General features: G+C 38.1%; 1 protein-coding gene across 2 annotated transcripts in view; it reads right to left on the reverse strand.

The window, feature by feature from the left end:
- Positions 1 to 27,733, reverse strand: part of LOC127626410 (zinc transporter ZIP11-like) — a 210,684-nt gene that overhangs the window by 37,322 nt on the left and 145,629 nt on the right. For both annotated transcript variants that reach the window (XM_052102150.1, XM_052102149.1), the window contains exon 6: positions 24,121 to 24,288. In XM_052102150.1, coding sequence (XP_051958110.1) covers positions 24,121 to 24,288 — 168 coding nt within the window. The remainder of the gene's footprint in view (positions 1 to 24,120; positions 24,289 to 27,733) is intronic.

Genomic DNA, 27,733 nt, shown 5'->3' on the forward strand with positions numbered 1-27,733 from the left:
GGTCACCGTGCTGTAGCAACTCCCCCCTTTCGAGTCTGGATCTACCACCGCACCATACTTTCCACACGAGCCCTAAGACGGCCGTGTGACGTGTCTACCACATTTCCTCCCCAAGAAAAAGGGCAGGTGTGGTCTCCGCAGGGTCTGGGTAAGACCCCCTTCCCTATATGCGTGTAAAGGCCCCGGCCGTGATTGCTCTATGCGAGAAACATAGAGAGAAAAGAGGCCCAGCCAGGCTGGCCCGTTCCCATGTTGGCAAACATCGCCTTGTTCCCCTCTCAGGGTAACTACAAGGATCCCGATGTTCGTATGGGGCATTGGGGAAGGGTACGTGCAGCCAGGTACAGACGATGCGCGGCACTGGATGAATCCCTGCCCACCTCTGTATCGGCAGTTCACGTACACAGTTCAGCACATGGCAAGATTGGAATGGGTCCCCTAGTGTCGCTTCTCCGACACAACGTGGAGAGCGCGACAGAAGGGGAACGTTTGGTTACGTATGTAACCTCCGTTCCCCGAGGGAGGGAACGACACGTTGTGTCTTTCCTCCGCCATGTCGCTGAACCGAGCCACTGTTGTAGCCGGACCATTTCCGGCTCCTCAGAAAAATCCTGACTAAACTTCCGTATTTGCCCTGCTTAAATACCCATATGCGGGGCGGGGTATGCAAATACTGACTGCCAACTCTCATTGGCCCTTTTCAATAGGTCAGAGGTGAATATCGGCGCTCAAGAGAGACCCCTAGTGTCGCTTCTCCGACACAACGTGTCGTTCCCTCCCTCGGGGAACAGAGGTTACATACGTAACCAAACGTTTTCTTTTACATCACGTGGATGTGTAAGTATGCACCATTTACCTGGTGAAGTGATGGCACCAGGATGCACTGTGGGAAGCTGGTGGGTGTGTGAAGCTCTGGACAATGTTCTGCTGGGAAACCCTGGGTCTGGCCATTCATATGGATGTCAATTTGACACGTACCACCCACCTAAACATCGTTGCAGACCAGGTACACCCCTTCATGGCAATGGTATTCCCTGATGACAGTTGCCTCTTTCCGCAGGATAATGTGCCCTGCCATATTGCACACATTGTTCGGGAATGGTTTGAGGAACATTATGAAGAGTTCAAGGTGTTGCCCTGGCCTCCAAATTCCCCAGATCTCAATACGATTGAGCATCTGTGGGATATGCTGGACCAGCAGTTCCAATTCACGGCGGCTCCACCACCTAACTTACAGGACTTGAAGGATCTGTTGCTCATGTATTGGAGCCAGGTACCACAAGACCAACTGTGTATTAGGCAGGTGGTCATAATGTTTTGGCTCATCAGTGAATAAAAATCAAGGAAAATGTGATTCCTCATGGAATGACCCCTTTAATATTCACTGTGTCTTACTGAATCTGTTGACTCTTATGTTACATTTTTGTATCAGTAATTCAGGATGCAGCTAATTTTCATAATCACTTCTACAAACTTGTTTCCTGTTTAATCCAAATTTTCAATTTCCTTTTATCTGCGGGGGTCTCTTATTCATTTGTGTATGGTGGGTTGCAGCCAACAGTGGATTTGTCTAGATCGCACATGGTTTGTTATGGTATTTCAGTTCCAAACATCTTACATAGTGCTGAGACAGATATACACAAGCAAAGCCGTTTCAATCAAGCAGTACCTCAACTAGCAATCTGATAAACTGACATCCAATCAGTGCACTTATATTACAGTCCAATTCAATTTCACATCACCCAGGACTCTGACTCCTGCTGTAAAAGCAACCTCTACTCCTGGACCTATCAGTGTGTATTCGTGTGTGTGTGTGTTTTTATGGGAATATTTTCATTCACCCTGATCGCTCAAATGAATCAGGCCGATCTTATCTTTACCTAGAAAATTCATTCTGGGCTTAGAGAAAATTAAAGATATGTAAATGAATCTGATATTAAATCAACACGGCATAAAGTCTGATAAAGTTCTGAAGGAAGGCTTTCTGCTGAGAGTAAACTGACAGTTCAAGATGTCGTTCATAATCTGAATTCACATCTCTTAACCTGTGGATTGTCTTGAGCCATTATATTTAATAATTATGTAATTATGGAGCACAACATTTGGATTACGGAATTAAAAATCTCATACATTTTCTTCATACAGAAACAGATTTTTAGCAATAATGTATAATTTTTCAAGAACAGTGTAGGGTGTAATCTAATTTCAAAGTAATAAGTTACAGAAATGCTTTTACTTTTCAAGTCAACAAGGAAATGTAACGCATTACAATGTATGTTTGTGCAATCAGATCAGAGCTACTACTTAAAAAATTTACTTTTAAGCAGGGACTAAATACGATATTTTTTTTATTTAGGTTCATTCTGAGCAAAAACTTGTTTGTTCCAGTTCGGAAGTTCTGCAGCCTCCTTTCCAAACGGTAACCGGTTAGAACATTTACATTTATGCATTTGGCAGACGCTTTTATCCAAAGCGACTTACAGTGCACTCATTACAGGGACAATTCTCCTGGAGCAACCTGGAGTTAAGTGCCTTGCTCAAGAACACAATGGTGGTGGCTGTGGGGATCGAACCAGCAACCTTCTGATTACCAGTTATGTGCTTTAGCCCACTCACTACGCCACCACCAAATAAATATTAATAATGTTCTTTTTAAAATACAAGTTGCCAGATCTAGCAAGAGAAACAAGTAATGGGGTATGGAAAACAAGCCCAAAATAAGCCACTTTTCATACCAAAATAAGTGAAAATAAGCCATTCAATTTTTCTGGTGTGGTGAATTTATCAGAATAGAAATCATAACAAGCATACAGTTAATTCAAGCATAATTTTCAAACCCAGCAGCATCAAATCTGTATTAATGCATCATATATAACAATAATTTAGTGAAGACTTGGAAACAACTGAGAAATTGAGTACTTTTCACCTCTAGTATCTGCATCGGGATTAGCTGTACATGTACTGTATATATAGTAATTATACATAGTTGTTAAAAAGGTTTTCGTCCCCAGAATGCTACATACATGGGCATTAGGTAAAGAAATGTGTCATGCAGCAGCTTCCTTCAGGATCAAAGCACATGTTTTTTCGGGCAACACAAAGTGGAGTAGTTCCAAAAATGTACTGTGAAAAAACATTTGGCTTTTGGTTTCATGAAAAAATAACTGGTTACAAGCGTTTAAAAATAACGTTTCCACTCCGGAACAATTTAAAATTAAGTTTGTTAAAACAATTGGAAAAGGTTTGCCAAAATTTTTGTTTGTTTTCGTTTTTCGTTTTTGTACTTGTACTGTTTTCAGTCCTTCCTTTTAAGTACATTACTTGTGTTACACATGTAAAATACATTTAAAATATGAACATGTTTTTTTAGCATGTAAGTCTGTTTGCGTTTCTATGATGGCTGAAGTCACACTGTAAGGAAGGGTGGGAGAAATAAAATATTTTTAACTCTTGATGCGATTCTTTCTCCAACAATTGAGTGTTTTAGAAAGTAACATAAAAGCACAGTAATTAGTAATGTGATTACATTCCATGAAGTAATGAGTGGTGCAATCTGATTACAATTTAAGAAAAGTAATTAGTAATTTGTAATGGATTACTTTGAGTAACTTTCCCAACACTGTTCAAGCCAGACTTTTCAAGAGTTCTGAGGTCATCAAGCGATGATACTCACGGAGCACTTTATTAGGAACACCTGTACACCTACTTATTCATGTGATTATCTGAAATCAGCAAATCGTGTGGCAGCAGTTCAATGCATAAAATTATTCAGATACGGGTCAGGAGCTTCAGTTAATGTTCACATCCACTTACAGAATATTTGTATATATTTGAATACTTGGGTAAAAGTGTAGCCTGGATTGAAAAGTTGCCTTCAGGTAGCCTACTGTACAAGCACAGTATAATTCCCAGGAACATACACTGTTCTTGTATGAAATATTCTTCAAGGATAAACTCTAGGTGAATACATTTACACATCTAAATACTTGCTATGTGAAATGCCCAGGGGCCAACGGTGGTGCAAAATGTTCCCTTAAGCTAAGATATATTGTAACACAGCACATGCACTGTCATCACATTGAGAGATTCATTACAATTGTCTCCATCACGCTGCTCCACGGTGAGCTCTATACTCCACCTCCATCCATAAAACATGCTCTTCTCTTTCTCCCACCCTCCAACCTCATCATTCATGCACTCTAGACAAGAAATGAAGAAGTCTTATCTGTCTCATCAATTCAAATAACACCACCTACAAGAGCCGTGTGAAATCTCCATTACAAAGAGCCATTTTCTTGACGTGAGGGCTAGAATAACGCTACTGCTTTTCTAAATAAATAAAGATGAATGAGTTAAATCTGAAATGTCTGACACAGAAATGCCATGAGTATTTCAGTGTATTCAGCCAAAGTTGGAGCCAGATACGTCTCTGCAACACTACCACATTATAAAGTATGATATATCCTATCCCACAATCTAGTCCTGCTCTCAGGGATCTGTCTGTCAAAGCGATGCAACACGGTTTCGATTTTTAATTCATTTTAATAAGAGTCATGCACATAATGGACAAGCTGTGCTTCTTTCCCCTTTGCCTCAGGACTCTATGCTTTCAAAAACACAACAAATGAATAAAAAGAAAAGTTTGTCACATCAGAAGACTTAACATCAGAGGATTTAACCACTGGAGTACCATGAAATATTTGTATGCTGAAATTGTGATTTTTGGAGATCCAAAGCTCTGGCCACCATTCACTTGCACTGTATGGACCAAGCAAGCTGAGATATAATTTGGGATCTGCAGAATAAAGAAAGTCATACATGGGATGGCATGAGGTTGAGTAAATTATGAGAGAATTTTCATTTTTGGGTGAAGTATCCCCTTAAATGTTTTATCCTAAACAGCATATTATTCCAAATTAGTTGTTCAACTACAGTAAAATGGCTAAAAGAAACAATATAAATGAATCTGAAAGTAATGACAGTAGAAGACCGCTATTGTAAAGTGATTCAATGGGAAGGAGTCGTCGAGAACCGGCTTGATAATATAAATAATATTTTAATGAATAACTTAAGACACAAACACACATGACGGACATGTCCGTAAACTATCTCTCTCTCGTCGCACCACCGTCTGTCATCGCCCTTTATCCCTCTCGGAGGCTTAATTAGCCTGATAAGGGACCGGGTGTGTATAATGAGCTGATGAACAGATCAATATATGGAGAGTTACAGTCTCTTTTACAGCATGAGATGTCAATATATAAAGCCAGCCAGTAATCTAATACGACACACTGCTGCTGGATAGTTTGTTAGAGATTAGTGTGCATATGTTGTTAATTAAGTGCTGGCATGCACAGTCAAACTAGCAGCTCCACACATGCATAACAGAACATTAGAGACCTTGCTTTATTATACACAATAGATTAAACTGACCACATCTAGACCATTTCACCTTTACCTAGATTTACCTCTGAAAGCAAACCAAAGAGGGAAAAGGAGATGTTTGAATGATAAACATACAGTAGGTGTTATGTCTTCCTCTGTAATTTTGCAAGTCTGGACTACCCCTCGAGAAAACAATAGGCTCTCATGAGAATTAACATTTGAACTCTCTCTTGCATATGTAACAGCAACATCCGAGACGCAGCACACAGTGCAGCTCACACCTCACTTCTACAGTCTCATCATCTCCCCCTACTCCCCCCTTCTCCTCCTCACTTAAAGCTCACTAAAAACCTATGCAATGTTAAGTGTGTACAAAAAAGTAACTATACATCTATGGTGTCGTTTTAAGTGTCTCAGTGCGGCTGGTAAACTGGTCTCATTCTCCCAGCCATAATGAAAAGCTAAAAGAAGTTTTAAAATATGAGAAATGTGGTGTGCAACTTAAAGGTGTGCCCTCCCCCAGATCCTCCATACAAACTACCTCCTTTATGTAAATCTACAGGAATCAAGAACCCATTAAATTACAAATTCTGATCCCACAGTTGTGAACCCCTCAATAGGGGACTAAAATCTAATTATAATGACAGACACCACCATTTGGTAAGCATATTGAATTATCTGGGTTTATAAGGAAAATGGGCAAAAGGTTCGGGAGTCTGTAGGTAGACTTCCCACACGATCACTGCGTGTAGTTTTCGTTCCCAGGTAAATATTTCTATAAATTCCTCGATTTCTGAATTGTTGTTATTATATTTGATTGATCGATGATTTCACTCTATGAATTGGATTTTGAATTATTGTTCTATTTCCTGGTCAATTAATCGTAAACATTTGATTTTATTCTGACTGACTCTGAAATTGTTTTCCCAAGTAGATTAAACGATTTGTATGTTACTGCAAGTTTGCGTCAGAATAGTATGACTAATATTTGGCATCAATTCAAGTGTACTTGGTTTGCAAGGACAAAAGGGAATTTCTGTTTAGAACAGCAAATGCTGCTTGACCAATCTAAATTCGGCTGTGTCTTACCTCTGTTTTAATTGAATGTTTCTCCAGATAAGTGTACGTGGGAAACCGTACAATTTTTTAAGCGTAATCCATATATTGAATCAGGTCTGGTCTGTTTTCAAAGGACCCGCTGTTTGTTTTCAGATTGGTTAGGATATCATGGCAAAGTATAAAAGTGCTTTGTTTAAAATTACTTTGAGCTAAAAAATTTAATATAGAGTGCAGTACCTTCCAAGTGTTAAAACAAAAAGCCAATATAGAAAGTGTAAACAAATTCTCCTGCCAAATGTACTGATGTTGACCAGATTTCACAAGATTATATTCATCGTGTTTAGTTGCACTTCATTTAAAGTTGGCATGAAATGGAAGTTGCAACTGACTTTACTTCCGTATTGTGACGTATTTCCCAATTGAAACAGCTTATCGAACAAGAATTTAAGTTTATCGATTAGTTGTTGATTGGAATGGGAAAATATATGCAACGCATAGAGTCAGATCTCAACACACTGAGCAGTGATTTCAACACATTTATTATCAAACTAACAACATAAACGCACGAGCGCTTCACAGTCTTTGCTTACGAAGAGGCTGTAGCCGTTGAAAAACAAGTGAGTAAAAGATAACCATATTTTAAAGTTTGGAATCACAATACACTAAATATAAAGAAAAGAAAAACACTTACTCGTTTTGTGCATCCCAAGATAACTGCATCCAAATATTATAAATAAACTTCAGAGGCATCCGAAGCATTGTATTCATTAGTGGTCACCTCAGCAATTCAGGCATGAAATGTCTCAAACACAACCGCAAATTAACTGTTTAATTCCTCATTCGAAATGTAAATTCAAGCCGGCTGACGCGTAACCAAGGAGGTTTGTGATAAGGAACGATAGTTTTGAAGGAAAACAGATGAAAATAAACCTTGCCATCATGCGATTGATGCTTCGTTCAACTCTACGCAAGGTTGTGGTATTTATAAGAAAGGTGTTGGGTTTAAACGGACTAAATGATTGGAGAGGTTAAAAATAATTATAATAAATAAAACATATGCATGGATGAATCGTTCACAATAAGATCAATAACATGCATTAAGGAAATAGATATGGTGAATTTTCATTTCATGCTGACTTTAATTAACTGCAGGCACAAATGAAAATCAATCCAATATTTTTCCAAAGCATAGGCGTGCACACACACACACACACACACACACACACACACACACACACACACACACACACGCACACATGCACACGCATGCATGTACGCATACAGACTTAAGATCGCTGATTTTCATGCTTAACCTCTTAATGTCAACAAGCAGTAACAAGTACCATTGGGTTTTTGAAGCATGTTATTAGTCTGTATCACGTCATATCCCACGTCTCTATACCACCCTTTGATCCTCTTACAATCAGTCTCGCTCCCTTTAAAATGTAACTTTTGCTAATTTTTAGAGTGAGTCTTTCGTGTATACCGTTATACATAAAAGTTAAAATTGATAGCATGCTTCAACAAGGGTCTAATAGACCCCAGATATTTTTTAAATGTATATCAAGTATACACGTGAATTATTCCATTCCAACAGAACATGAGGATTAAAAGAAAAAAACAAACTGTGATGTGGAAAAGAACCGTAGCTTCAAAACAAAGTAATTTGAGTCCATGCATGTATGTTTAATCTGAAACATCTGGGCTGATTTGTAAACCACTGAACAACCCCTTGAGTCTAGTGTGATAATGATGGAATGCAACAGAAGATTACATTTATGCATGCAACATAAGCTTAGCATCTTGTCTTAATTCTATATTAGGATGTAGCATGCGACTGCCATATTAGCTCCCAAATAATAAATGTCCAAGGAAGAAGAGTAAAGATTAGCGGATCTAAAAGTGAGCAGCATGGATTTAGAGCCACAACACACTGCAGCAGTGAGGCACAGAAATGCTGTGTATAAGATCTGACATTGTGATATTGAACTAAAGGCTAATACACTAAACTCCTACATCTATAATATGAATGTGAACAGTCAGAATCTGAAATATGGCCTTACCATGAGCGCAAGTGCTATGACATGTTGAACCACTGCACTCATGCAGCCAATGCAAGTTTAAACTTTAAAAAACTAAAAGGTGATGAACAAAACGTTATAGCACCAAAATTAAATGCTTTCCCTTAAACATTCATATAATTTTTAACTTAAATGGGACCTGTTATGCAAAATGTACTTTTACATGGTGTCTGAACATAAATGTGAGTTGGCAGTGTGTGTACACAACCATCCTACAATGTTAAAAGTCCACCCACTCTTTCTTATATTTCTATTAATCAAAAACAGTTCAGACTACATTGAATGGAATGCAAATGGTAGTGAATTGAAAACACACAAATTAGGCTTCTAATTTAAATGTTGGCTGATATTAATATATCAATACCTAAAGAATTTATCGATAAAATAATGAGCCGATCAATAATCAATATTTTATGACATCCCTACTGGTCACACTATGCAGTGTACAGACGGCTATAAATAGTTAAACATATGAAAGGATCAGTGTAAGTCAACGGGAAGTTTTCTACTAATAATAAAAAAGATTATAGTTAATATATTTAAGCAATATCACATGAGCAAGAGTGTGATATTGCTTATAGACAACAGTTCAAAGAACAAGTACATTTTAGGATAAACTAAGTACGGTCATAAAAAGAGCATTTGTGCATGGAACTACTTTATTACACGACCAGTAAGAATCTGCCGTTGCTGGTTCAAAACAAATGATGCGTCCAAGCCTCTGTTAGTAATTCAAAAATGTCACTTCAGAAATAGTATCACAGCTTGTGCTGTTTCTAACAAGTTATTGGATAAACAAGGATGGATGGATGTGTGTGTGTGTGTGTGTGTGTGTGTGTGTGTGTGTGTGTGTGTGTGTGTGTGTGTGTGTGTGTGTGTGAGTGAGTGTGAGAGAGAGAGAGAGAGAGAGAGAGAGAGAGAGAGAGAGAGAGAGAGAGAGAGAGAGAGAGCATGTGTGGTCACCTGTTGCCACCCCAAGCAGAGATGCTGTCAGCTTTCTGGAGATCATCTTTCTCAGTGGAAAAATAGCCGTCCGAGCAGGGGTAATTCTCCCTATTTTGTGGTAGCCAGTGAAAGAGTTTTTCACTTTAGAAACCGTAATCTCCTCCACCTTTTTGAACAGTACTTTTCTCCTATGTTAAAACTCCAGTAAGAGGTAAGTAATGAGTTGTGTAATTAATCTGTCTGTTGTGTCTCTTAGCTCTTATGAGCCTTGATGCTGAAGTTGATCGCTTAAAGCCGTTTTAAGCTATTTTCTAGCTGTAGTTGTGTAGTAGCAGTAATAGGAGCGATCACAGAGCGCTGTTGTATGTAAACAATGACTGACGGATTCACTTCCCTTCACCTAACTGGCTCATATTGCACACAAAAATTATCTTTTGCCACCACCTGCTGGCTAACATATGTAATGTCAAAAAAATAAAATAAAAAATACATGTAATTGACACTTATACAGTAACTGTTAACAGATCTGCACTGCTCTTACACTTTAGTTTAGAAAAGGACGGACACAAGCGGAGTGATACACACACACACAGTGAAGTGTCCGAGTGCTGATGGTCATCTATATGCTAGTGTAATCCTAAATGCCAACAAAACTACTTTTAGCAGATATACACATTAGAAATCTGCACTTGTCAAGCCATTTCATCAGGCCCTTCAGATTGAAATTACCTGCAAAACAATGACTGAATGGAACCTGATGTTAAGTGGTCTAGAATGAATTGCAGAAGTTTAATTCTTAGGATTAGGGGGTTACAATAAACACTAGCAAGAACTGTAATTACATCCTGGCAAAAGTAGTACAACCTTTGCATCAGTGGATGCACTCTAGCTGACAGAGGTTACAGCAGGGCTCTTAGCACACAAAAGAGCACTTTAGATGTCTATCATCCTAATTTATTTTTATTTCACTCGTGACATTTCGCATGGAGGTAATTTTGTTCTCAAGATATTTGACCTCTTCTCTGTGAATAAAAGTCTGTTTTGTGCCAACACGGATATCATAATTATGGTGATTAAATTGTTAAGCCTGTATACTGTAGCATTCAGACATCTAAATAATGTTACCTTGCATCTCTGAAGGTGCTTCATTCAACCTTTTTAACTTTGATTTATTCCAAGATGATTTTCTGACAGTCTGTTAAGTTTAAACTAGTTCAAGTCTTCCACAAGCACAGCAGGTCCAAAGTGTTTGCAACAGGAACACAGATGCACTGTTCAAAGATGCACATTTTGTATTCTGACTGGAGTTTTATTTCTAGCTGACAACTAGACTGCTGCAAGAGAAAGGAAGGCAAGGAAGAGTGAGATGGAATAGCAAAGAGACAACAGGAAACCGAAACTGCAAAAAAAATCTAACTAATCAAGCCTGCTGGGTTATAGTATTGTTTAAGAACCAACAAAGGAAACTAATGAATCCACAGGAGGATTCTAGAAATCATAACGCTGCACAATGTCATCAAGAAGCAGCCAAAGCGAGACACTCAACTCGATCCTATCAAAACAGGCCCAACATGGAGTCTAAGACTCACTGGAGCTCTACCATGCCTCAAATCAAGCTAAATTAAATGCACACATTCCCCCCCCCAAGATGTACCAATTCTCTATATCTTTTAGGGGCTTTATTAACATGTCAGTAGAGCTCAATGGCTTCAAGATCTGAGGTTAGGATAAAAAATAAAGAAATAGTGACAGAAATAGATAAGACATATCCAATACCCTCCAAATGTTCCTTTCTGATCCTAACGTCACAGCTGAGGATTATTCAATGAGACATTCCTTAGAGAACAATGCCTCTTTTTATTCTCATTGGAGTGATTCCTTTCTTTGATATAAATGAAGGAAGATGAAAGATTGTGCTATAAGTAAGTAGTGAGTTTATATTGTCCTGTAATGGGTTATCCTGATATTATACGCTACAATGGTTGCTGATGGTGCAGTCATGGTTGAAATGTCAGTGATGATGATGATGATGGAAGAGGTAATGAAGTGACTGGTGGTGAAGAGGTTATGAGATGGTACTGGTGTTGGTACAGTCATGGTTAAGATATCAGTGATGTGATGTTCTTGATGGTGATAATGATGTAGAGGTGATGAAGATGTAGGTTTGTGATAGTGCTGTGACTGTGCAGTTGAAGATGATGATGATGATGGTAACGATATACAGAGACAGTGTTGATGATTATGAGGTTGTGAGATGATACTGTTGATGCTAGAGTCATGGCTGAGATGTCAATAATGATAATGAAGATGATGGTAGAGGATGGTAGAGGTGTTGAAGTGAATGTGATGTTGGCAATGAAGTTATGAGATGGCATGCTGATGTCATGGGTGAGATGTCAGTGGCGATGATGAAGATATGAGAAGTCACTGGTGATAGGGCAAACATAATTGACATGCCAGATAAGGTGATGTTCTTGGAGATGGTGATAAAGAGGTGATGAAGGGAGAGTGATGGTGATGGGGTTATGAGATGGTGCTGGTGTAGTCATGGATTAGATATCAGTGGTAATGATGATGGTAATGTTGTAGTTGAGACATCAGTGATGATGAGGTTATGAAATGGTGCTGGTGATGAGATGCCATCGGTGATGATGTAAATGTGAAGAAAGGACAGTGTCGGCTTGAGATGATGTTGGTGATGGTGCAGTTGTAGGCGAGACATCAGTGGTGATGATGATGATGATGAAGTGACAGCGGTGGTGATGATGATGTTTTCGATGATAATGGTAGAGGTGTTGAAGTGAAAGTGGTGCTGTTGATGCTCCAGTCATGGATGAGATGATTGAGGTTTTGAAGTGCCAGTGATGTTGGTAATGAAGTTATGAGATGTCACTTATGATGATGTACTTATGGTTAACATGTCAGTGGTGATGATAATGATGACGAAGTTAGAGGTAATGAATTGATACTGGTGATGATGAGGTTATGAAAAGACACACTGGTGATGTCATGAATGGATGTCAGTGGTAATGATGAGGTTATGAGGTGTCACTGATGATGACGCAGTCATTCTTGACATGTCATTGGTGATGATGATGATGATGATGAACTGACGGTGTTGGTTTGAAATAGTGCTAGTGATGGTGCAGTCATAGTTGAGACATCGGTGAAGATGAGGTTATGAGATGATGCTGTTGATGGTGCAATAATGATTTTCTTGATGATTCTGATGATGATGACGATGGTAGAGGTGATCATCAAGAGGTGATGAGGTTATGAAAAGATGCTGGTGATGTCATGGATGAGATGTCAGTGGTGATAATGATGGTAGAGGTGATGTAGGGAGAGTGTTGGTTTGAGATGGTGCTAGTGATGGCACAGTTGTAGTTGAGATATCCGTGAGGATGATGGTGTTGAAGTAAAAGTGGTGTTAGTGCTGATGATGTGGTGATCATGCTTGATATGTCCGTGATGGTGATGTTCATAATCATGATGATGGGGCTAATGGTAGAGGTGATAAAGTGAAAGAGGTGGTGATGATAAGGTAATGAATTTGCTCTCATGATGCTATGGATGAGATGTCAGAGATGATGATGATGATGATGATAGAGGTGATGATAGAGGTGATGAAGTCATGGTTGAGACAACAGTGATAATGTTGGTGATGAAGTGACAGTGGTATTGATGATGAGGTTATGAGATGCTGATGATCACTGCCATGGTCAAGATGTCATTGATGATGATGTTCTTGATGATGGTAGAAGTGACAGTGTTGTGAGATTGTGAAATCATGGTTGAGATGTCAGTGATGATCATATTCTTGATGATGATTGTTGATGGTAGAGGTGATGGTGTGAGATTCTGCTTAACACGATGTCTAAAAGCCCCACAAACTCAGAAAAGACAAGAGACAAGTCTGATTTCCCAGGACACCTATTTCTGTGATATCTGTCAGTTAGTAAGGAAAGGACATTTTATGCATGGTATTCCAAATAAATCTGACAAACCCAGAAAACTCAACAATGCAAATGTTGCCGGTCAAATAAGGCAAAATATCTTCAATTAATTAAACATTTTCATTTAAAATGATTTTAACCAAATTCTACAAGACCTCCACCTCTTCCTTTTAGTTATGCTGTAGTTGCCAGCAGGAGTTACCCTGCTAGGCAACCAGAGTTCCACAGTTCCTCTCTGCTTCTGTTTTTGTTACTAGTGTTTTTTTACATGCAATTTTACCCCCTTGAGCACCTTCCTTTGGTGGCTAGAGGTCAAGTGACAATTTACAGGCAATCCAGATGCCATTCAGATTAATCTTTTATAGAGGCAAATCTATCCTGCAAAACCGAGTGCACTAAGGCACAATAATCTAGTGGACTACTATAAAAAAAAAAAAAGAAATGGGCACTAACACCAGATTACAAAGTCTTTAAGCCATTTTAGTAATTCTTCCAGCAATTTTGAGGCTGCACACTGTGGTAGTAATTTACAGAGATTCTGCCTTTCCAGAAAAGAAGGCTTTAAAATGCATGAAATCATATTTTTATCATAGTAAAGAGGCAAAGGTCCATCTATTCTGTGTGACATTTCACAGCCACAACAATTTCAGGCCAAGACACTTAAGTACATCCACACAATAAAATATCAGTGAAAAAGCATTTTAAAATGCAGGTCATAACCTTTTTAAACCTTTTCTAATTTACTACTAATGTCACCCTGGAAAGTAACTGAAAACGTTTGACACATTTCAGTTACTTTTATTAAACTACCACACCAAATGTGTGGACATAAAATCTGCAGTACTGGACCGAGGATGTGTGCTTTTCTCATACACACATTTTCGAGATTAAATCACTTTAGATCATACATCACAGACCTAAGGCAAAAGGTCAACTCATCATTATGTCATAGGAGGCACTGAACAAAATGTGCTCACAACTGCACACAACTGGACACACAAACCCAAACAGCGCCTTAAAGAAATATATGAACATATTACAGTACTGAGCTCAATGATCTGTGCTGTAACCAAGACAGACACCGATGTTTCCTGAATGGCTGGACAGTCTGTCAAACGCCCTTAATGTCCCTTTAAGGCAATCAGTTGTCAGTTATTTTGGCAGCCAACTTGTTAACTTCTCCGGGCAGCTTTATTCTATGTAGGTATTGAGCAGGTATCCAATCTGCTCACTCACTTGAATGGGGAAAGACCAAAATCTTGAAAACTGTTTGTCAATATACGTTTCAATAATATATTCAAATCACCAATAAAATCAGCCAGCAATGGTATCATAAATGTAGCTTCTTTAGCTCAAATGACATAAAAACTAAACAAAAAAAGTATTTTGTCCAGCTAATGCAAATATGTGTTCTGAAGTAGACAAACAGGAGATGCCTCTATCAAAATGTTATTTGGCTAGCTTTTTTAAATGAAAGGTGGGACTTTCATTCCTGCAGCTGCCAAATTGATTCCATTAATTTTCCTCTGAGTGGTCCATCTCTTCCTCCTTACAGTATACTGTCTGTCATCAACCTAAGATTCAACAGTGAAGTCATGGCAAGTCAATCCTTTCTGAATTATAAACTTCAACTTACACAGCTACAGAAGGTCAGACCCCCAACTAGATCATTGCTTTCTTCGAAGAGATTGTTCCAATAACATAAATGTGATTTCAAAGCAATTTATTACACTTGTCTTTGAATGTACCATTAAGTTTAATTTACCAGTTATACAAAGAAAAGCCTAACAGTTCATTTTCTTTGTGACCTGGAAATTTCCTCACTGGTCTGAACTAAATCACAGTGCTCTATTGATCCCATCTCTAGTCCTATGCAATTAATTCTGGAAAATGCCTTTCCTGCTGACTTGACTCATCTATTTATTGAAGATTCTGTTGCAAACCTCAGACAAAGCAAATTCATGCAGAATTAAATCATCATGTAATTTAAAGGATAGTTCACCCAGAAATAAAAATGATGTCATCATTTATTCATCATGATGTTGTTCCAAACCTGTATGACTAATTATTCTGTTGAACACAAAAGGAGATACAATGCAAGTGAATTGTGAATGAGAACATCTTGTGTCTTTTTCGCACTAGTAATGTTGATTTGGATTCATCCAATTATCTTTGATTCACAAATTTTTCCTCTTTTATCAAGTTGTAGAAAAGGACAACAACAGCCTTAATAAATGGATAATTTCAATAATCTTCTTACATCATCTCAATTGTTTATGGTCATCCTAGCATGCTGAACTGAACGATTAACAAGTGTTCAGTTTATTCACGAATGGAATATCCCAAATTTAAAATATACATTTGTGGACTAATGAACTAAGGTTGAATTATTTGGGAAGAAAATGCAGCTCTATGTATGGCATAAATAGGGCATAACATACCATCATGAAAACATCATCCCAATGGAGGGAGCATCATTATTTGGGGCTGCTTTGGGGTCTGGAAAGCTTGCCATTATCGAGGGAAAACTTAATTCCCAAGTATATTAAGATAACCAGGCAATCCTGACAGACAGGCAGCAGCTTGTGAGAATTCACTTCCAGCACATGTACAATCAGCACTGGTGCCCCCCAGGGATGTGTGCTCTCCCCACTACTCTTTTCCCTCTACACAAATTACTGCAACATCAAGGACCCCTCTGAAGTTTTCAGACAACACCACTGTCATCGGCCTAATCCGTGATGACCATGAGTCTGCATACAGAAGGGAGGTTAAACAGCTGGCTGTCTGGTGCAGTCAAAACAACCTTGAGCTGAACACGCTCAAAACAGTGGAGATGATAGAGGACTTTAGGAGGAACACCCCAACACTGACCCCCTCATCATTCTAAACAGCAATGTGAAGGCAGCAGAGGAGTCATTCAGGATCCTGGGCATTACCTTCTCACAGGACCTGAAGTGGGAGACCCACATTGACTCCATTATGAAAAAGGCCCAGCAGAGGTTGTACTTCCTTTGCCAGTTGAGGAAGTTCAACCTGCCAAAGGCGCTGCTGATACAGTTCTACTCAGCAGTCATTGAGTCTGTCCTCTGCACTTCAATAACTGTCTGGTTTGGTTCAGCTATGAAATCAGATATCAGAAGACAATAAAGGACAGTTCGGACTGCTGAGAGGATTACTGGTTGCCCCCTGCCCTCCCTTCAAGAACTATACACTTCCCGAGTGAGGAAAAAAGCTGGAAAAGTCACTCTGAACCCCACTCACCCAGTCCACTACCTTTTTGAACTGTTGCCTTCTGGCCGACGCTTCAGAGCTCTGAGCACCAGAACATAATTCACAGTGTAGTCTTTTAATATTTATCCAACATATCCAACCTCTTCTGCCATTAAGTTCCCTTGCACTGAATATAACAGATTAAGAGTTTCACTACATATGTGTATGTATGTATGTATGTATAAGTATATATATATATATATATATATATATATATATATATATATATATATATATATATATATATATATATATATGTGTGTGTATATATGTATGCATGACATTCCATGAGCACTGATGGTCTGACACCATCAGCACTCGGACGCTTCACAGTGTGTGTATCACTCCGCTTGTGTTCACGCTGTTCTAAACTAAAGTGTAAGAGCAGTGCCGATCTGTTAGGAGTTACTGTCTTTATTTTTTTAATTATATATGTTAGCTAGCAGGTGGTGGCAAAAGATAATTTTTGTGTGTAATATGAGCCAGTTGGTGATGTAAAGTGAATCCGTTAGTCATTGTTTACATAGAACTGCGGTCCATAATCGCTCTCATTACTAATGCATTACCAAAGCTAGGAAATAGCTTTAAACAGCTTTAAACGGACAACTTCAGGATTAATGCTCATCACAGCTGAGAGACACAACAGACTGATTTATTACAGAACTCATGTGCTTACCTTTATCAGAGTTTCCACATTGGATACATACTGTTTAAAATGGTGGAGGACATAGCTGTTTCTACAGTGAATGACTCTTGCACACCGGCTACTGCGAAATAGGGAGGAAAACCCCTGCTTGGATGTCTATTTTCCACTGAGAAAGCTGACCGTCAGAAAGCTGACAGTATCTCTGCTTGGGTGTGGCAACAGGTGATCAATCTCTCTCTCTCTCTACAAACACACACACACACACACACACACACACACACACACACACACACACACACACACACACACACATCCATCTGTCTATCCTTGTTTATCCAATGACTTGTTAGAAACAGCACAAGCCATGATACTATTTCTGAAGTGACATTTTTGAATTACTAATGAAGGCTTGGACAGGCAGATTCTGATCCGTCGCGTAAGAAAGTAGTTCCATGCACAAATGCGTTTTTATGACTGTACTCAGTTTTTCCTAATTCTTTAAAATTGACTTGTTCATTGAACTGTTTTATATAAGCAAAATCACACTCGCAATTGTGAAATATGACCCTACATCAGCACTGCTGTGATTACCTACGGCACTCGGCCTGCATAGCTAAATATATATATATATATATATATATATATATATATATATATATATATATATATATATATATATATATATATAGTCTTATTGTGTATTCTATATATACTTTATTTTCTATTAAATTTGTATTTATTTATTTAAAAAATATATATATTACTTTTTTTAGTATTTTTTTTTATTTGTATCCATGTCTTGTTGCTGTTTTGTATTGTTGTGCACTAGAAGCTCCTGTCACCAAGACAAATTCCTTGTATGTGTAAGCATACTTGGCAATAAAAGCTCATTCTGATTCTGATTCTGATATCCTACGGGATAATGTCAGCATGGCTGTGTGCCAGTTAAAGCTCAGTAGAAGTTGGGTGATGCAGCAGGACAATGAACCTACACATTGAAGTAAATCCACTGCAGAATGGCTTCAAAAAAGAAAATCCAACTTTTGGAGTGGCCCAGTCAGAGCCGAAACCTTAACCCAATAGAGATGCCGTGGAATGACCACAAGAGAGCCATCCACACCACACATCATAAGAATATGGCTGAGCTGAAGCAGTTCTATAAGGAAGAATGATCCAAAATTCCTTCTTAACGTTGTGCAGGTCTAATCCGCAGCTACCGGAAATGCTTGGTTAAAATTATTGCTGTCAAAGAAGGATCTACCAGTAATTAAATCAAGGTTTCACTTACTTTTTCACAGAACTGTGAATGTTTAATGGAAAGTGTTCAATAAAGACATTATATATTATAATTGTAAGTGTGTTGTTAGCTTAAGCATAATATGTTTGTCTATACATGTGACTTTGATGAAGATTTGATCACATTTTATGACCAATTCATTTTAAAGGCTTCACATACGTTTTCATGCCACTGTAAAACTGTGGGGGTAACATTACATTTGTTCGTTAAGCATCTTGATTTTCACTGGAAAAAGAGTTTTTCTAAATATTTTTTATAACTTTGACACTCTAAACCGCTGATGGAAGTGTTACAAATACAGTGTCAAGTGTGGGTGCATAAAGTCAGATGTGATGCTCCCTGGATCCGATACCAGGCTGTTATATTAAACACAGAGACATTCTCTATGTGACTTTATAGACCATTTCCAAAACGAACTGGCTAACATTAAAACTCTGTAGTCTTCTGGAGAGGAACAAGCTTTGACTCGCCTTTGATTTCTACATTCTCTGAATAATTCAACTTGATATCAATATGTGTTCCCATATATATTTAAAAATTTCTACGATGTCCACAACTTGACCTGACCATAAAGTACAGTTTTCCCAAACAGTTTCTGCTCTTTAAGTTTGACTTAAAAAATTAGCTTCAAGGTTTTCTTTATATTTATTTGCAGTTCACTTCACTGGCACAAGTCCTAAAGGACATTTTTTGTATTGTATTTTTTTAAATAAGTTTTCTCACTCGGTGGTTGATTCTTTAAAAAGAATTCTGCTAAAACCATGTCATCCACATACTTAAACAGCCCAGTTGTTTGACTCTGAATCAGAAGCTAATTTGTATATATAAAACAAAAGTGGTGACAATACACATTCAAAAATCACACCAATTGCTGCCAACCTTCTTTTCCCTCCCTCCCTAATTGATTGAACATTCACAAGATGGTCTGTGAGGGGACTGAAATGCATATCCAATTTTTTCAGAGATAACAGCTTTATTTCCTTTAGCTTGCTAATTTACATTAAAACGCATGTCTCTCAATCATACACTCTTCCCCAAACCAGCTGGATTTTGAGTGCTCAAATCTAGATTATCTCTCTTAAAGCATGATGCCTAGATTGTATGACATCATCCAAAGGGTAGCCTCTCATTCCCTCCAACATATAAATATGCAATGGGAGGAGGATTTGGGGTACGAGAATTTGAATATTGACTGGTAAGGGGTAATAGAAATAATTCATTCATCCTCTGTATGCACCAGATGCTGCTTATTGCAATTTAAAGTACTGCACCAGTTACATTTCCCCAGAGAAATACTAGCCAGGATCTTTCCAGACATGGATCCAAGCTGTCATACTTATGTTTTGGATGTGCCCCAAGCTAACCCTGTTTTGGTCCGCAATCTTCAACACTTGATCTCACACCTGTGATGCCTGTTTTACACTGCACGCTGAAGCAGTGCATGAGCCGGACCGAAGCAGTGCGTCACGACAACTTTTGCTGCAAACAACGTGTGTGTTTTTGCACCAGCAGCAATTCTCCTGCAGAAGCTGCTGCGCTCTATACAGAAAATAACCTTATAAAATGGTTATCAGGCTTGAGCTTTTGATACATTTTACAAACTTAATCGTCATGAAATTGTATTTACATGATGCTTGTGTAATCTAAGGTAGTCTTGTAGAATTATTTAATGTAGTGACAGCCAACACAGTAAGCGCTGCCCATTACAAACATAATTTAGGGGAGGACGATAAGCCTCAATGTTGTTTTACACAACAGAGGATAATTTGTTCACTCAGTTTAGCTCAATCACACTTAACTTAATAATATAGTCAGAAATAAGTAATTATGCACAACCACTCACGATCTTCACCAACAGCCAAGGCACAGCATCCCACGTTTTTCCTTTGTTAAATAACCCTTATAAAAAGTAGCTTTAAGATAAAAGAGTCCTTTAATACAAATGTCTTTCAATACAAGACTGGGGTAAGTTCTGAATTTACCAACTACACCTGCTGTGTGTGGGTGTTACTGTTAACTCTTTAGACCTGCTCTCTATTTTATACTATATAATAGGCAATTTTATTTTGTTTGTTTAAGCCTATGACTTGTAGCTTTAAATGATAAAACCATATGTCTGCTTATACTGTATATATTATAAAAAAAAATTGTTTTTGTTTATTTATTATTATTGTGTCTATTTATTATTATTAGTATTGGGTTTTCCAACGAGCTGTAATTAACACGAAAAAACCTAGCCCATAAATATACACAATTCTGTTATTCTGTGCAATATCTACTATTTTGTATCAACTCCTCATGATGATGTCCATCAACAGTGCACTTTCAGTTTCAGCGTTAGCAAAAATAGACTGAATGCTGAATCTCCCGCTGCAGTGCATCTCTGCTGATGCACTGCTTCTGCTTCACATGTAAATGCACTCACTTGTTAACATGGATGCAGAAAAACATATGCACTGCTTCTGCCCTGCGGTCTAAAACAAGCATTAGTCAAATTGACACCACTAACTGCCATATTTGCAACCTAGTCCCATAGAATGAATGTTACTATAACTACAGAGATTTACATGACACTTTCTACAGTTTGCTGCACCAAGAGGCACTACAACAACTTTATTTTATTCACTTTCACACAAATCACGGGTAATATGGCTAATTATGACTTTATAAACACATATTTTTCTGCATTATTACTCATATCTTGCTATGTAATTATATCAAAACACTTTCAGTCTGATGCATCATTTGAAAAATTCTAAATGTAAATGCTTGTGTTACAGACCCACCTACATTTACACAGTTATTCCAACATGGTTAGTTCACAGAGCCTGAGCATCGAGCCCAGCCAAGGACACATGCAATGAAAGTGAAGCGAAAGTGCCATAGAAGTGACACAATATGACACGGTTGCTTCAGTAAATGTGCTTTTAATGTCGAATTTGCTTTTAAAACACTATTGGTTAGGTTTAGGTTAAAGTTTTAGGTTAGGGAGGTACGGTTTACTCATTAAAACTTCTAACATAATTTCTCTTGAGTTTAGCACTCCCCACTGGACAATTCACTGGAAAACAGCAGCCAAACGTAAAATAAAGCATGCCATTTTGGGTTGCAAATATGTTGCCACTGTAAAGTAAATTTCATGAGATCAGGTTACATATTTGGGGTGCCTTTGGCCTTCTACACTCCCAGCAAGAAGACTGGAAAAAGGCACTGCCCCCAACACACACACGGTGGATGGAGGAGATGATGGCACATCTTATGGTGAGTTCACAAACAACGCGAAGCAAGGGTTTTGCGTGGCGTGATTACATACAAAGTCAAAGCAAAGATGTGCCGGACAGCGCGAATTAAGCGAATGAGTAATTCACTTGACGCGTTGTCGTGAAAGCCTATCAGCATTGAGAATGTCCAGATGTCACTGACATACTGATGTAGTAGCAGAAGAAATCTGGAAAAATTTATGAAAAATATCGTTGTAGCGGTGTGTGGGCACCCAGAATTGTATGACACAACATCATACATTTACAGAGACCAGACGAAAAAAAACATTGCTTGGAGGAAAATGATTGAAGAAGTTGGACTACCTGGTAAGTTCTAAAAAATATGCACGTCTACTTGATTCCAGCTATTGGTTGTACTTTACTATGAACCAAGTCAAAGCAGCCCCTCCTCCTGTCCTTTTCCGGCAGAATGTGAGTTTAAATACAAATGTATAATCCAGCAGTCAAACTCGTGAGAGCAACGAGAGCAAAAATTCTCTTCGCTCTGTACGTGAACACACCATTAAGCTCAAAAATTTGAAGCACTCAATCTGAGGCTCATGCCAAAAGTGTTTTAAGGTGTGGCAGCCCTTTCTGCAATACTTTGAGGTCCACTATGAAACTGAACCTTAACATCACAAAAATACTGTCCTTGCATTTGACATATGTGCAAAATGCACTGGAACTAGGACTTGACTAACTGATGATACGAGGTGTTTAATTGCAATTGTTTGCACTATAGTCACTCTTTGAAAGGTAAAAAGCCCATAATGTCATCACATGCTTTACAAAGAATATATTCAGAGTTCAATCAAGAAGATTTAAAAGATTCATTTAAAAACACCTGTTCGGTCATTGTGTTTGTCTATAAGTGTGACTTTGATGAAGATGAGATCACATTTAATGACCAATTAATTCCAAAGGCTTCACATACTTTTTACGAAACACCATTACTCTCACTAACCCTTACAAATAAATCCAAACACCCACTTGAAAACCCAGCTTGTGGTCTTTTTGTAGGTCATCCATCATCAGCAGTCAAGACTTCTGGGAGAAAAGTGCCTGATTTCAAGGGCTGTGAGATGAGACACCAAAAACAGCTGGGGTCACACTATGCCAACATTTCCATGCTACTGAACACACAGATCAGTGTCTTCTGCTGCTCAGATCTACCTGTCATCAGTATTCATCTCACAATCTGCTCTCTGCTGAGGAATGATGAAAGCTTAGCAAAGACAATCATGTTGAAATGATTAACAAATGCATTTGAGGAAAGATTGCTCTCTCAGTGACGTGGTCAAGAGCCGCTGAGAGTGTTTGCGATAAATAGGAAAATAAAGGCAGTATGGTTCAAATGAAAAGAAGAAAGAGTAGATAAAAAGCATTGGAACAAGAGGAAAGACTTTAAAAGGGAAAAAAATGCAAAATAAAATAAAATAAAAAATGCACAAATATTAAAACCTCTCACAAATATGCACAGTAATTCAGAACTGCATAAAACAAAATGTACACATATATTATACCCTGTTTTGTAAGATACGTTGAATGCAATACGTTAAATAACACGTAGGTCATTTTGCATTTGTAATTTAATTTAAAAATATTTGCTGAGCCACTTGCCTTTGCACTATGCATTAAAAAATCTGAATGCTCTTTTGCACTTGTAATCAATTTTCAACTGCTATTCCACAATGCTGATTCACAAATATAAGTGTGCTGATTTTCTAACAGAAGCACTGTGAGCTTTCATACTGCATTTCTACTGTGTGACAGAGTTGCAGCACTATCAAGATTTTAAGTGATTTCTGAATTGCTATTTTTATTCAGAGGATGAGTAGTTAGCTACAGCATTCATATTGCTTCTTAAAAGGTTGCATTGCAAAAGATTGTGTTAATAAATAGGTTTATAGTGCATTTTCAATGTGTATTCTGCTGAGCTCACATGCCTATTGTGAAGGTGGTCACTGTTAAAATGGGTACCGAAATTAACATGCATCGCTCACTCTGCAGACAGTATGTGTGAAACAGACCTAAGAAAGACTGTTGAATGTATAAATGAAGTTACAATAAATTGGTATGTTTTATAAACGTGAACACAATGCAAGAAAGGATCAAATGAAAGATGTAGCGAGACACTTCAAGCATAGAGAATCACGTTGCAAAAATGAATATTGAATTCTTGACTCATGAGAAAAAAAAACAGAGGAAAAGGACTCACCAGGAATGTTGTGTATAGTAATGGCCAGGATCAGAAGAACGATCCGTCTCCAGCTGCTTCCTGATTGATCTGTCACTTCCTGTGTTTTGGTACCTACTTCCTGTCCCTCTGTTTGGCCAGTGTTGGGCCCACGTCGCCTCTGATACACCTCTCCATTCTCTATTTTATCTGCAAAACAAACAAAAAAGGTATGAAGTCAAACATCAGGCAAACTTCCAATCGAAAAGTTGCGAGAACAAATGTTCATAAATATAGAACATGCACTACACTTCATGGAACATCTTGGATATGCCTGGCCTCAACATGCAGCAACACAGATCATTTGCTTTAGATCATTGTTTTGGCTTTATCAACGTTCAGTACCACTCTGACGTAGTAAGTGATGTATGTTGTGGTGAAATCAGAAATAAAATCCAATCACAAGTGGTCACAGGAGACACATTTGAAATGCATTTAAATACTATTTGTAAACAGCAATCTGTCTAAGCTGACCACTTTGGATCGGATCATCAGAGATGTTAATATCAGATGCAAGCTGAGACTATCCTTAATTATTTGGTTATTAATTTCATTTTAATATCCAAACAAAAATGTATGTAAATTCACAAGAGTTTCTTATAGGCATTTGTTTAAAGTGTCATGTAATGAGAAATACAATTTTCCATGATATTTTGACATACAGTATAAGATGTCATTCTACTATAAAACTACATGAATTCTACTACATTTCAGAACTTAAAAAAATTATCCCCAAAGCAATAAATGCATTTATTGAAAGACACAGGATCAAGTTACAACTCTATTCAGCTGCTGTGCCTCTTGTTGTTTTGAGTGCCCATTTGCATCATTTTTAAATTGTTGGTGTAAGTAAACATGCACTAGATGGACATCTTTGACCTTCTTGAAGCATTTCTGATGATGTACATTTTAGTGCAGGATGATACTAGAAACTGGATGTGTGAGTGTCTAGTTCACACCTTACTTCAAACTATGTACAGTATGTGCTTCATGTGGATGTGTCTTCAGAGTAAATCAGCATGGACTGTATGTTTCTTCAGCTCATATCAGCATTTATTTCAAGCTTTGCAAAGTCCCTCCTGTGGTGGTGTAGTGGGCTACAGCACATAACTGTTAATCAGAAGGTCGCTGGTTCGATCCCCGCGGCCACCACCATTGTGTCCTTGAGCAAGGCAGTTAACTCCAGGTTGCTCCGGGGGGATTGTCCCTGTAATAAGGGCTCTGTAAGTCGCTTTGGATAAAAGCGTCTGCCAAATGCATAAATGTAAAATGTTAAAAACGGTTAAAAACACATATACCCGATTGCAAAACCATAATTAAACCGTTTCATTTATGAATATTTCAAATCTCATGACTGTTTGATAGTTTATGGTGCTAACATCCTGACAGTAGTAGCATTAGCGCGTGCAATGCAATGTGGAACGGGGCACCCATTTACTGTCGGCATGGCACGACACCTCACAACGGAAACTTCCAGTGTAGACAGCAACATTGATTATAATGGGTTCTATTGCTTTTGATTCTACCTGCCTCTCGCGTCCGGCATAGACAGGGTGTGAGTGTTAACAGTTGTGTTGGATGTTTTGGAGGCACGTTATATATGTAAACCCTGAAATGTAGTTTTATAATGTAAGAGCTTGTTCATTCTCTTCCAACTGAGTTTTAAATAGGGGCTGCACAATGTTAATAAAACATCGGGTATTACAGTGGGCATTTACGTTGAAGTTTTAAGGAGGCACTTAGGCCAAAACTTAGCAATTCAGACAGAGGGCTAGAGACAGGGTGGAAAATGAAAATATATTACTAAATTAAACTAAACTGTTTTCGTGCATAAATAAATGACGAATATTATTAGTGAACCTTAGGGAATATAAGAATATAAGTGGTCCTGGTCAAGACAATCTCCTGAACTCCAAACTGAATGTCAGAATGGGAAAGAAAGGTGATTTAAGCAATTTTGAGCGTGTCATGGTTGTTGGTGCCAGACGGGCCGGTCTGAGTATTTCACAATCTGCTCAGTTACTGGGATTTTCACACACAACCATTTCCAGGGTTTACAAAGAATGGTGTGAAAAGGGAAAAACATCCAGTATGCGGCAGTCCTGTGGGCAAAAATGCCTTGTTGATGCTAGAGGTCAGAGGAGAATGGGCCGACTGATTCAAGCTGATAGAAGAGCAACTTTGCCTGAAATAACCACTCGTTACAACCGAGGTATGCAGCAAAGCATTTGTGAAGCCACAACACGCACAACCTTGAGGCGGATGGGCTACAACAGCAGAAGACCCCACCGGGTACCACTCATCTCCACTACAAATAGGAAAAAGAGGCTACAATTTGCAAGAGCTCACCAAAATTGGACAGTTGAAGACTGGAAAAATGTTGCCTGGTCTGATGAGTCTTGATTTCTGTTGAGACATTCAGATGGTAGAGTCAGAAACTGGCGTAAACAGAATGAGAACATGGATCCATCCTCTGATGGCTACTTCCAGCAGGATAATGCACCATGTCACAAAGCTCGAATCATTTCAAATTGGTTTCTTGAACATGACAATGAGTTCACTGTACTAAAATGGCCCCCACAGTCACCAGATCTCAACCCAAATAGAGCATCTTTGGGATGTGGTGGAACGGGAGCTTCGTGCCCTGGATGTGCATCCCACAAATCTCCATCAACTGCAAGATGCTATCCTATCAATATGGGCCAACATTTCTAAAGAATGCTTTCAGCACCATGTTGAATCAATGCCACATAGAATTAAGGCAGTTCTGAAGGCGAAAGGGGGTCAAACACAATATTAGTATGGTGTTCCTAATAATCCTTTAGGTGAGTGTAGATATATATATATATATATATATATATATATATATATATATATATATATATATATATATATATAAAAGAGAATTTCATGACCCCTTTAATGGATTTACTTAAACTGATGTACTGTTTTTAACTCAACATAAAAGTAATTAACTCCTTTCCTGTTAGATCTGAGAGAAAAAAATCCATTAATTAAATTTCTCGAAGAAAATAATAAAGTATTAATCAGTCTGTGGTCTAGTCTGTTATTATTCAAACCTCATTCACCATGTCAGAAAATGACTTGAAACAAGTTCAATCAAGTCAATAAATTAACCAAAATTCTCATTACTGTAGAGTCAAGGTATTTCACCAGAATCGATGTGAACACACTGGCAATAATTACCAACAGAATGTACCTGACTGGACATGTCTTTTCAAAGCTGAACTAATCTTTTGTCTTGTAAAGGGACTCTTTGAATATATTTTATATTAGCTTTTATCCAAACTTAAAAGTCGATCACATAATTTTGATTGTGCACTTGTCCAACAATGTTTTTCATCCCCTTAAATGGCATTAAAAATAGGAAGAACACAGGAAACACTTAAATTACATCCTGTGTGCCTCATGGCTATGGTTAAACTAACCAATTACCTTTCAATTTTCGATTGAATTATGTATTCTTGTATAAGAATTGCCATACATAACAAGATGACACATCTGACCGTGGAGTGTTCCCATTGGATCAACATCAATCCTGCCTAAGTCAGACTGGACGAAAGACCTGTGAATG

The sequence above is a fragment of the Xyrauchen texanus genome, chromosome 33, assembly GCF_025860055.1.
Source record: "Xyrauchen texanus isolate HMW12.3.18 chromosome 33, RBS_HiC_50CHRs, whole genome shotgun sequence".
Classification (NCBI taxonomy): Eukaryota; Metazoa; Chordata; class Actinopteri; order Cypriniformes; family Catostomidae; genus Xyrauchen; species Xyrauchen texanus.